This window comes from Chamaea fasciata, unplaced genomic scaffold (assembly GCF_029207755.1).
Source record: "Chamaea fasciata isolate MVZ Bird 193981 ecotype frontalis unplaced genomic scaffold, bChaFas1.0.hap1 SCAF_18, whole genome shotgun sequence".
NCBI classification, from domain to species: Eukaryota; Metazoa; Chordata; class Aves; order Passeriformes; family Sylviidae; genus Chamaea; species Chamaea fasciata.
In genome coordinates, this window is record NW_027094103.1 from 9,657,059 (window position 1) to 9,669,798 (window position 12,740).

At 53.8% G+C, this 12,740-nt stretch overlaps 1 protein-coding gene across 1 annotated transcript; it reads right to left on the bottom strand.

The window, feature by feature from the left end:
- Positions 1–1,346: 1,346 nt before the first annotated feature.
- MVK (mevalonate kinase) lies at positions 1,347–12,623 on the bottom strand. Its single transcript, XM_066199849.1, has 10 exons — positions 12,526–12,623; positions 12,295–12,442; positions 11,365–11,512; positions 10,231–10,386; positions 8,275–8,378; positions 7,397–7,442; positions 6,486–6,576; positions 5,968–6,084; positions 3,105–3,258; positions 1,347–2,803 (listed from the first exon to the last, which is right to left on the bottom strand). Exons 1-10 carry the CDS (start codon positions 12,613–12,615, stop codon positions 2,652–2,654), a joined length of 1,206 nt encoding a protein of 401 aa, XP_066055946.1. The 5' UTR covers positions 12,616–12,623; the 3' UTR covers positions 1,347–2,651.
- Between the last annotated feature and the right edge of the window lie 117 nt (positions 12,624–12,740).

A 12,740-nucleotide genomic window follows, 5' to 3' on the forward strand; every position in this document is an offset into this window, starting at 1 on the left:
GGCTCGTTAGTCTTGCTGCAGAGCTCGTAAAGTGAAAAATGAAGCTCAAGAAAAATTAGCCAAATTACCAGGCTAATCCTTCAGCAGCAATCGCTGCCCTGCTGCACATCCGTCCCGCGGGGTGCCTGGGAGAGGAGGGGCTGATCCGTGGGGAGAACACGCTCCACAGGCTTCAGTTTTGATTCCAAAGCAGCAAAACACAAGGGAGACAGGGCTGTGCCTCATCCTGCCCCACTCCGCGTCCCTGTGGGGCATCAGTCCCATGGCAGCAGCCCAGGAGGGGCAGGGGCGCCTCCCGTGTGTCCCAGGGCTCGGGAGTCACAGCAGGAGGTTGCAACCCGGTGTAAGTGAAGGGGGGATTCCCGAGTGGAAGGTGGGGCCAAAAACATTCCAGCCACCCCTCGCGTTATCCCGCTGGGTGTAGCAAAGCCCCTGCAAAGCGTTTGATGGAGCTGGTGAAGGAGGAGTTTGGAAAGGACGGAATGGGCACTCCCGTGCTCACAGATGGATGTGAAATCTGTGCTCACTCCAGACTGGGACTGGCTCCAGCTGCTGACTTCGGCAGATCTGTGGCTCAGGGAAGGCAGATCCCAGCAGTGCCTGTGTCACCCTAGACCCCTCCCAGAGGCTCCAGTATGTCACCCTCTTGCCACGACACTGCCACCACCCTCCCTGTGCCAGAATGTCACCACTTCCACCTTGCCACGGAGCAGAGCTGGATGAGCACTGCTGGAGGAGCCCTGCAGAGGTGACTGGTTCAGCTTGGACATCAGGAGCAATTTCCTCATGGAAACGGTGGTCAGGCCTTGGCAGGGGCTGCCCAGGGAAGTCTGGAGTGCCCAACCCTGGAGTTGTCCAAGGTAGGCCTGGATGTGACACTCAGTGCTCTGGGCTGGGTGGGAAAGTGGGGATCGGTCACAGGTTGGACTTGATGACCTTGGAAAGCTTTCCCAAGCTGAATGATCCTGGGATTCTGTGAATTTCCCCTCAGTTCTAGTCCCCAGCCCTCAGAGCCAACAAGGCTCAGCCCCAGACGTGCTGTTTTGAAGGGAAGTTCCCCGTGCTGGATCTGGCATCTCTTTGTGCCAACATCACAAAGTCGACACGTGTAAGTGGTTAAAGTCAACACGCTCCCAGATCCTCACATTGATTACACTGTATTAGAAAATGGTAAATTATTTATCAGCCTTTCTGACTTGTGATTAGTGTAAAGCCGCTCTCAGATGCAAATTGGAATTGTAATTAGACATGTAGAAAGGCAGCATCTGAGACCTGCTTTCCTGAAGCAGTGTAAGGTGCTTTTTTCCTTTTGTATCCAGGATAATTATCAAAGAACACTTTGCACATAAAAAACCCATGGATTTATTAAAACCAGAGACAGTTTTACATGGGATCAGGGAACTAAAGCTGGTCACCATGATGCTGAGAGTTTAGAGCTAGAATATCTCAGCTTCTTAACACTTGATTTTTTTTTATCCCTGGGCTGGAAGAGGAAGGCAAGTTCCCCACCTCTGCCAATTCATTACTCAGCTTTGAGTGAAGTGATTCTTGAACACAGCTACACTTAAAAACCCACTTAAAAAACCCACCCCAGACAAACAGAGTGATGATAAAACCTCTTTGGCAGGTACAGCAGAGACCACAGTCCCTCAGAGTCAGCTCATGACTCCCAGAGATTCTTCCCTCAGCCACTTCCCTTTCATTCTGTGGCACAGCTCATTAAAATTTCAGGAGTAAAAAAAAATGCATTTACATTTGTGTAATAAGTCTAAATGCATTTAGGTTTTAGAGTTTGTCAACTGCAACTTATGGTGAGCTTTTGAGGACGTGGTTTGGGTTTCTTTCCCCTATTTAATTACACCGAAGTAAACCAAACATCAGGGAGGGTCAGGGACATGCTGGTTCAAGACTGAAGTGTGAGAAAACAGCTTTTACAAGGAGGAATTTTAAGCCTGCCCTTGGCCTGGAGCTGCCCTCCTTGCAGGTGCTGTCTGAGCCAGACCTTGCACATGTGAATAAAAACCAGAGCCTGACTACAGGACTCTGCTTATCAGCCCAGGCAGAGATTACGGAAAAGAGCAAAACCCAGTAACTTCACTAGAATTGTGCTTTATCTTGCATTTAAATTACCCAACACTTAATTAATAGCAGGGAAGATGTGTATTAAAGGTTTCCTCTTCACTGGGAATGTAGTCCAGAAGAAACAGAGACCCGAGCACTAAGCCGAGTTGCCAAAGATGCTCTTCACCCAAAAATGTCAAAGCACCGTGCACATCCACCTTGCCAGCCCCCACAGGACTCCAGGGATGAGGAAAGAGACACCACATGCATCTGAAGCAGCAAAGTGTCATTATCCACCCTGGAATCCAGCCAAGCCCCTCTCCTCCTGCCCCATGGGATTAGCCCAGCAGCTGAAGAAGGAAATTCAAACCAGGATTTTGAGAGCTTTGCTCAAACACCACTGGGTGGGTGCTCCCAGGTCCCCATCACAGCCCCGTATCCCAGTGACACCAGGCCCCAAACTGGCTCCTTACCCAGGTCTGGAGGCCCTCAGCCACACAGGAGAGGGGGACAAGAAGCTTCCGGGCATCTGGGCACACAGAGCTGGGAGGACGTGGTGCCAAGAGCTCAGTGGTGCCAGAGGCAGCAGCTCAGCTCTGGGCGAGCGCGTGCAGCACTCGGGCACTCAGAGAGCAGCAGGAGTGCAGCGTCACCCCGGGGGCCCCGATCTCGGTCTCCCAGCATTCAAATCCACAGTCACACAAGTCTTGCTTGGCTGCTTCCACGGTCGGCGGGGAGGTGTCTGCCAAGAGCAAGGCAAGAGCAGCCAGCGAGTCAGCTCGGCCACTGCAGGGAGAGGGAAAGGGCCACGGCTCCTCCAAACACAGCCCCTGGCACAGGGCCAGCGCCCTCAGGGGCTGACACACATAAATGAACACTCTGAATGGGCCCTGGATGACACACTGCAACCCACAGTGCCAGGCAGTGCCGGGACACATCCCACCCATCCCTCCAGAGCCGGGTCAGGGCTGGCAGTGATTCCTCTGCTCCCAAACCTGACCCTCCCAGGGCTGTGAGGAAGAGGACCAAGGGTCTGTACTGACCTGGTGGCAGCAGGGTGATGCCACAGCCACCCCCGCCAGCCCCGGTGAGTTTGCTGTGCAGGCTGTGGGATGCTGTCACTTGGCACAGCCTGTCCAGGGAGGGGTGGCCCACTCCGAGCACATTCAAGTGGTGTTGGTTTATGTCAAAGAATTCCTAAAAGCAACCACAAAGAGAGGAGATGAGCACACAACAAGACAGAGGCTCTTTACAGCAGTGGCAGCCCTGCCTTCCCAGCCACCCCTTCACAACCACCTCATTTCTGCAGAAATTTGGCCACCAGCACCAGGAGCAAGGTCAGGCCAGAGTCTGAGCTCAGGGCTGCTCATGTGCCCCTGTCCCCCATCACGACTTGCACAGTGACAGGGTACAACAGCTCCTGCACCTTCCAAGAAAATCCTGATCACTGCAAGCTGCCAGCAGGAATTTATTCCAGAGCTCTCCAATGCCTCCTGACTGCTTCTCTGCCCTGTCACTGGAGTGCTGAGCAGGGGGCTCTGCAAGGCCCCTCACTGGCCGTGGGAAGGGCACTGAGCCAGCAGCCCTCATTCCTGGCTGTCACCCTGCCCTGCCCTGCAATCCATCCAGCAAAGCCAAATCCAGGGACTTCTGACACGGCTGAGGCATCGTTGGAGAGGTGACACAGAGGGACCTCCCCTTGTTTGATCTGTGCAGCATTTCTCCCTCCTCACGGGCAGGGAGCCAAGGAGCCTCCCTGCAGCACCACACTGGGAATCTTGGCACCCAGCTCAAGTGAGGTTGAGAGTGTCCTTCCCTCTGGGAGCAGCACAGGCCCCTCTGAGTGAGCCCACCCTCCTGGCAGGGCTGTGGGAGCATCCCTGCCACGCTTCCCAGCCAGCCAGACCCGCTGCTCCTGGAGAAAGCTGACCCAGCAGCAAGGTCCAAACGGCCCAAGGGATGGAAAACACCACACAGAAGTGGAAGTTACAGCTTCTCCCCTCCCAGCAGGACACGTGAGGAATTCAGGGGCAGAAGGGAGGGCTTGGCCTGTGCTTGGAGCAAGTCTGGAGCAGGGCCAGGAGCAGACACCAGCTCCCTTAGTATCACAGGGCACTCCCAGCCCATCAGCACGGCCATGGGAGGAAGGCTGTCCTAACTGGTCTAACTCCATCATCTCCAAAGCATCTGGTGGCTCTTCCCAGAGGATGTCACAAGCCAGGAGCCAGCCAGGACAGGACCAGTCCCAGTCCCAGCAAGGCTCCCTAATAGCAGCCCTGTGCTCCCTCCCCTTCAAGCACCACTGAGCTTTTCCCAGCCTACAGCTCCTGGTGATCCAGGGGGGGCTCTGAGCACAGGGAGCAGCAGGGCAGGTGTCAGCCACATCCCCCTCCCTCAGCTCCACCCGGGAATCCTGCCAACACCACACAGCAGGGGACACTGCAGAAAGAATCCCTCTCCCCCCTCCAGAGCATTTCTGCCCAGTGTTTAAGGAACTGTGGGAAGAGGAAGGAGTGGGCAGCAGGCAGAGCTCAGCCACCACCCATTCCAGGCTGGGCAGGACACACATCCATCCAGAGGCCTCTTTATATGCCTGAGTGAGGGCACAGCACTGCCTGTGATGATCCAAGACACCTGTCATCTCCTGATCCAAAATCTGCCAGGAATCCGATGACAGCTTATGACACACTAGACTAGTTCCATGGTGCAAACACAGCGCTGGCCAGAGCTGCACATTTCAGAAACAGCCCAAAAGATGTATTTATAAATCTATGTGCTGCATCTAATCAGCTCTGTGGGCTCTCCAAGCAAAAGACAAAACAACAAGATTCAAGACAGGAACCTGCTCACTGCAGTGCTGCTTCCTGGGTGTGGGACACAAGGATGCTTTGGCATTTTCCATGTGGGGATCTAAAAGCACAACTCAAATTATCTCCCCCTCTTCCCTGTCCCCCGACACTTCTGACAGCCTGAGGATGTGGAATTAAGATGAGGAGTTGTGTGAAGTTGTGCTGTGAACAGACTGCAGACCTCCCTCAGCTGATGGCAGCTCCGCCCAGCCTGGGGGATCCAGAATCCCACCATCCCCCTGGCGCAAAGGGAGCAGGACTCTGCTATGAATCCCACAGGAACAACCCAGAGCAAGAACAAGGACAAGCAGAGCTCGTCCTGAGAGCCAAGGGGAGGCATCCAGATGCCAAAGGACTGGTACCAAATGGTTCCTGAATGTCCAAGCTGGCTCCCAGGGCCAGGCCAGGTTTGCCTCAGCTGGGACACGGCCACACATCCCTCCCCCACGGTGCTGTGGAGCAGCATTACAGCACTCTCAGCACTTCTTCCACTCGGAAGCCTGTTCCTCCCCCCTTCCCCAGCCTCTGCTCTTTGAGCAAAGCCAAGACAAACAGATCTTTGTGTGCACCTCGTGCATCAATGTCAGGTCAGCTCTGGGCACAGCTCTGTCTGTGGCTCTCTGGAGCCAGGATGAGCGTGGAGCACCAGGAGCTGGCTGGGAACCAGTCAGTCCATCACAAACCAGTGGCTCTGGGCTCTCCTCACTCCAGCCCTGGCAGTGACAGAGCAGTTGTTTCACAGGCAGCGACAGCCAGAGCCGTGGCATTCAATGTAAGAGAAACAAACCCTCCAGAGCCACAGGTCCCCAGAGCCCCAGGCCTGTCCCCTCCCTCCCTGCACACAGCTGGGAAGAGGCACCAGCAGCAGCTTCTGTCTCCTGGCTCCAGGAAGGGCATTAAGAGCAGCACATCCAGACCACGGTTTCGCTTGGAACTGAACATTTCCTGCTATCACTTTTTTTTTTTTTTTTTTCCCCCCAGACCTAATGTTCTTTAAATGGCATTTTGATGTTCAACAGTAACAGTGGCTAAAAATACTGGCGAGCAAGCCCCTTACCTCCAGCACAGGGTAATGCTCCGGTGATGGATTTGCAGGCATTGCTTCCAGAACATTTTGGCACTCCTGAGAAATGGCATCGATGGAGTCCAGCACCGGGTTCATTATGGCAGGGAACTGGAAAGGGGGAAGGAGGGATGTGAGGTGCCTGCTTGCTGCTCTTCCAATTCCACTGGGAGGAAACTGGTCCCAGTCTCTTTGAGCTGGGCAATTCCTCACTCATTCTCAGGGCAAGGTGATGGTAACCTGCTCCTGACTGCAGAAAAGGGAGGAAGAGAAGGAAACAGGCCAGAGGAAGGAACTGCTCTTTTCATGATTGCAAATTGGTGATTTTAACTCCTGTTAAACTGGAGGAAGGGAGGAGATGAGCTGAAACCTCATTCCCAAGCAGCTGGGAGACAGGGATACAGTGGCTACAGGAGAGACATCCCAAAAGATCCTGGTGGCACCTGCAGTCCCACATGAGGGTTCTCTCCCAAAAGTTATCCCCCACATCTCCACCCTACAACCCCCTGCACCTTCAGGATCTTCTCCTTTACACCAGCCACCAGGATCTTGGTGCTCCGAGGGACTTTTGTGTTGGTCAGCAAGATCCTCAGTGTGGGCACCCTGGAAGCAAGAGGAGACAGAGAATCCCAGAGCACTTTGGATTGTGAGGGACCTTAAAGCTCATCTCATTCCAACCCCCTGCCGTGGGCAGGGAACATCTCCTGGCCTCTTTCCTTCACGCTCCCCAAGGCTACAGCTTATTCTGCCTCAAAAAGCTTCTTTGAGCACGAACCCAAGATAAGGAGTCTCATTCATTTAACAAAACTTCAGCAGGTGTTTCAGTGCTGGCTTAGTTCAGGCTTGTTCCTTCTGGATACAAGGAACAAGTGTACTAGAGCTATAAATAGGACTGTAATGTATTTACTAAAATCCGTGTTTTTCAAGCAAATTTCTTCCTTTGAAATACTCTCTACAAGAGTAGCCAGCAGTGGCCATTAACTGCTAATAGAGCAATTTCATGCACTGTGGAAGATTTTAATGGAGTCAGATTATACTTCTCTGGCAGGAGGCAGAGGGAACAAACAGGACCCGGATTTCTCTCTGCCAATGGGTTTTTCCCACCACCAGGTAAGCACAAAGTTCCCCCTCCCCACAATGTCATTTGCTGCCAGGAGCAGATCCATTCCTGCTGCCCATAATGCCATGAAATTAATATTGATCCTTCGTGCTGTGTTCATCTAATGTCAGATAATGACCAAACGTTTTATTGTCCCCATCCACCCCAACAGCTGAGGCCGTCCACGCCCAAAATGGGGCTGCAGAGCCCTTCCCACACTCCAGCCATCTCCCAGCATCCTCATACCCTCCAACACCCACTCAGAGCCTCTCTGACACGTTCCACCCACCGTGTGTGAGGGTTATTTTTAAACTCCAATATTACCTCTTTAATGGTGTGATTTTTCCTGCTTGGTATCTCAGGGCTCCACCTAAAGTAAAATACATGTATTGTCTCAGTACAGAGCGAGCTGAGAGATAACACAGAAGGTCTTTCATCTTCAGAACCTCACCCAGAGCCTGTGACAGTAATTGCAAGAAACACCAGCTAAATGAACCATGTTCTCCAGCAGCACGGCCCTGCCTCACCCTGCTGCTTTAATGAGAGGGTCTGGCTGGACTTGCTTAACCCAAGGCCCTTCCCTTTGCTCTCCTCTCCTCCAGGATCACATCAAATAATTTCTGAAAAGGCAAAGAGTTTGGCCAGCATGAAACCTTTTGCTGAGGAAACAGAATCCAGCAGCGATTGCCCGCGGCAGAGCCAAGCACACGGGATCCCACGGACTGAACGTGTGCACTGGTGTCAGCAGCCATCCTGCAGCACGGAATTGCATTGTCCAGAAGGAATGTCTCACTTGGCTCCTACCCTCACAGAGGCACTGCCATTAGGTCTCATTAGAAAGATTATTAACAGTCTCCAAGGACACTTTCAAAACACTGGGAAGTCTCTGCTAATTGAAACTAAATGACAGCTGTCCAACTGCATTTTCCCCCTGCATTATCCCTGGGACAGGATTAGGTTTCTTTGTTCACTGCAGAATGTTTCACTATCAGTTATTTGCAGTGAGGTCTCTGCCCCGTGGCACCTGCCTGGGGGGGGGCAGAGCTCTGGTGTTCCTGCAGCCAGTTCCCAACATTCCAGCTGGCTCCAGGCCCAGCTCACAGATGGGGCAAACTGAGACAGGGAAAGAATTCCCTGTGCTCAGGCCAAAACAGGGACCTGAATTTGGGAGTTTCTGCCTGGGAAGCAGCAAACACACCTACCCCAGGTGCCAACAGCATTATCCACACCGGAAGGATTGCCATGGATCACCTGCTCCCCTCGGAAGGCCCAGCTGTTAATCAGTGTCAGCTCTTCTTCTGTCCACCTGGAAGGCAAGGAAATAACTTCAACACAAACCACTCCAAACCAGTGGATAGGGAGGGATCAGGTTCTGGGGGAAGATCCCAGCCCCGGTGAAGATAAGACTTAATGGAATTCAAGTCCAGCCCCAGCCTGGTGAAGATCAGATTATTGGAATTCCAGTCCAGACTCATCCCCACCTCACCAAACAGGGTGTGTTACCACCCACACTGGAAAGACTGAGGGAGTTGGGATTGTTCAGCCTGGAGAGGAGAAGCTTTGGGGTCACCTAATTCTAGTTAGGGGCTACAAGAAAGATGGAGAGAGACTATTTACAAGGGCCTGGAATGACAGGACAAGGGGGAACGGCCTTAAATTGACAGAGATTGACAGGTTTAGACTGGATACCAGGAAAAAATTCTTCCCTGTGAGGGTGGTGAGGCCCTGCTTGGGCAGGGACACCTTCCACTCTCCCATACTGCTCCAAGCCCTGTCCAGCCTGGCTTGGACACTTCCAGGGATCCAGGGGCAGCCACAGCTTCCCTGGGCAGCCTGTGCCAGGGCCCCCCCACCCTCACAGTGAGGAATTCCCAGCATCCCATCTAACCCTGCTCTCAGTCTGAGCAGAAAAACACCCCTCTGACCCTCCCTGCACACCACAAGTCCATTCAACAGGTATTCCATGCTGGAGCAGAGACACAAATCCACATTTCGGAAAAGCCTTGCAGCATTTTGCAAGGCGAGGCAGAAATTCCAAGAGCCACCTGCTATCCAGAAACCGTTCCCCTTCACTCCTGCTTCCCTGGGCCTCAGCTGAACGTCTCTATCCATGTCCACACACCTTGCATTCCACCTGCCAGGATTTAATCTGGGAGCACTCAGCAAACAGCTCACACCAGCAGGCTCAGGAGTAAAACCACTTGTTTTTAATCCTCTTTGAGAGGCTGCGATTCCTCCCGACACGGGAGCCTTTCTATCCCGCTGTTCTTTTCTTGCCACGGGAAGCAAAACCCTTCTGAAGTCTGACACCCCCAGCTCTCTGCACGCCAGCTGGAAGGCAGGAATTATGCTGGATCCATGCTGAAGCCACAGAGGGTGAGCAGGGAATGAAGACATCCTCGCTGCACCGCTTGGAGCTGCCCTTTTATTTGCCAATTTGGGAGATTTGCTCGGGCACAGGGGACAAAGCGCTCCCAACAAGAACCCACTTCTGGGTCAGGCTGCAAATTCTGGTTCAGAAGCAGAACAAAGAACCACCCCCCCCTTGCTGTCTCACTCCCAGCCCCACACAAAATCCCACACAACAGAGGTTCTGCCCCTCCAGCTTTGATTTTTAACAGCTTCAAACAGAGCCCCCTCTCACAGGGGCACAGCACTCCAGGCTTCCAGAGGGGAACTCCAAGGGCAGAAGGAAAGAAACTCTCTTTCACCACGTGCTGATAAAGGGGAAAGACAGGCAGGAGATCAGGAGGAAATGTGGCACATGTAGAAAAGAATTCATGGGAAATGCAAAAAAAACCCCAAAAAAACCCAGAAAGGATCCTTGAGGACTCAAAGCAAAACCTGGAAGATGCCCAGAGACAGACGAAACTGAGGTTGAAAAATTTCAGGGCGTTTTATTTGATTGAAAAAATAAAGCTTTTTTCCCCTTTTTTAGGTATGTTTATCTGACCCTAAACAAGGGAAACAGGGGGAGTTTTACAAGGTCTGGGACAGGGCTGGGAACACTGGGCAGAGACAGGAGATAGGCTCAGGGGGTCACTTGTGGTGACAGCCAGGAGAGACCAGCAGAGGTGGGAGTGCCAGAATTCATGCAGGTAAAAGGAAAGGTGGGGCACAGGGAGCAGAGCTGTGCATCCCAGGCTGGAATTCCTTACCTGGCCATGGATTCTCCCTCCTGCAGCGGGCAGGAGATGGCTCTACACACCATGAGCAGGGCTGCAGCCAGGCACACAGCATAGGCAGCACTGGATCCCAGCCCTGCTCCCGTGGGCAGCTCCGACCACACCAGGATATCCACGCTGGGAACATCCCTGGAACACAGACACACAGGGACTGACACCACCACCCTGAATTCCACCTCCAGACAACATTAAAAAGGCAAAGGAGGCTGATTAGGACTGATCACAGGGAAAGCTGGTTGAGAACTGGCAACATCAGCACATGCATCTGACACACAGGGGCTTCAGGAGGGCTCATTCCTGAAGGGAGCAGCCTGGTCAAGCCATTGTGCTGGAATTAAGCCTTCCTGAGCTGGATCCATGATTGGCACAGCTTGTCAGGCTGCTAGCAGGGGCACTTGGTAACTTACTGCTCAAGCAGCACCATAAAGAGCCCCTTCAGGGATTCCTGTAAACTAGATTTTAAACATATTTCTAAATGAAGCATAAACATCCCAAACCTGAAATTGCACAGTGACATCCCACTGGAGCAAGAGGCTGGTGGGGAAGATGGAACATGGACATATCCACGTCCCTTTGTTCCACTGAACACACCTGGGTTGTATTACAGACCCCAAAATCAAGCCCAGGAGCTTTTCAGTGTTGCTGAGCGACAGTCCCAGTGCCACCCTGAGACTGCAGGGAAACCACGATGCAGCTGCACATCCCAGTTCTTTACCCTTGGATTTCTTGGATGAGAATATGGAAGTTGGGCTCTGCTTTGGTTTCTGACACCGCCCTGAGAACCCATCCAGTCACACCGAGATCATCAACGGCGCTGGGCAGGGCTGGGAACTGGAACAGCCTCAAGTTCTCAGAGTTTTAGGGAGATTCAGCCCATAAAGAGATCAGACATTGTTCAGACAACAGATTCACAGTTTATTTCTGTTTTTCCAGCCTCAGCCAGGATGACAGGAGCTGCCTGCTGGAGGGAGGGGTGTCTGTGTTGTGACTGTGGCATGAACTGCTCTGGTTTCAGCCCTCAAAACAAAATGAGAGCAGAGGTTCCCAGCTCACCTGCCTGAGGCACCCACCCACCCCCGAAATTTTGGGGCAGGAGCAGAGCCTTACCCATACTTAGCAGAAACAGCCAGGCACATATACAGGAAGGCAAGAGTGGCAAGGCTTTCTGGAGCTGAGGCTCCAGCAGCAATTCCAGCAAACTCCCTCAGTGCATCCAGCTGTTCTGTGCTGGGGGGCTTGGACTCATCACAGTCAGCTATGGAAGCAAGCAGGCGACAGTTTAAACACTTAAAAACCAGGGAGTTGTTACACTGAGAGCAGCATTTACAACAAAACCTTCTGTTACAGTAGGCAGAAACAGCTGGGGCCACTTTCAGGTTCTACCTGAGGATTGGTGATAAAATAAAAGCAAAATCTCCACCAGCCACTCCGAAATCCCACGCCTCCAACTGTTTCCCTGCCTACACCTCCCAGTGCATCCATCCATAATCGCCATGGAAAACGTGGCAAGACACAAACTATTCATTAAAGAATGTGGATTTTGGAACTGGGATATCCTGGAGCTCCAGCCAAGTACAAGGTGCTGCAGAAATTCCTGTGAGGGCTGGCGTGGGACAGACAGGCAGGAAAACAGGCCCTGTATCCCTGATTTCTTCAGCTCCGAGCAGCTTCAGAGAGGCTCCCGTTTGGCCCCCACCAGTAATTCACTGGGATGTGGATCCGGGCCGGTTCCAGCCTGTGTCACAGCATAGCCCGAGCTACAACAGCACCGGAACAAGTCCCTGGAACCCAAAACAGGAGGGGACAGGGCCACGCACGGACACCGGAGCATCAGCGGGGTCACAAGGGCCACACGGGGAATGTAAGTAACTGAGAGGTGCAGGGACAGGACAGTGAGAGGAGTCAGAGACAGCGAGGCCCTGGAACACCGCAGGGCGGACAAATAACCCCACGGGGGTCACCTCATGAGGGGGGTCACCGAACAGCACCGAGAGCCCCTCACTGCCCCGGGGCAGCGGCTCCTCCCCCGGGCCTTGCCTGCCATCCGCCCCCGCAGGGCCCGGAGCTCGGCGGTGTCCCAGCTCCTCCGCACGCCGACGCCGGGCAGGAAGACGCTCAGCCGGCCCTCAGCGCCGGGCCGCAGGCGGAGAAACGTCCGCAGGTCCAGCGCCACGGCCAGGGCCACCTGCGGGCGGAGAACGGGGGTCAGCGGTGCCGAACAGCCCGCAGCGAGCTGGGCACCCCTTGCTCTGACCGTCGTGCCCTCACCTTGCCCAGCACCACCGCGTGCTCCCCGTGCAGGATCACCTTCCCCGGCGCCGACACCGCCAGCTCCCGTGCCCACATCGCGGGACACATCCCGTGTCTCTCACAGCCCGCGCCGACTGACAGCCCCCGTCACCAATCGGGGCCGCCTCCCTGCCCCGCCTCCCTGAACTCGGCCAATAGCCGGGCGCTCTGCGGGGGCGGGACTTGCGGACGAC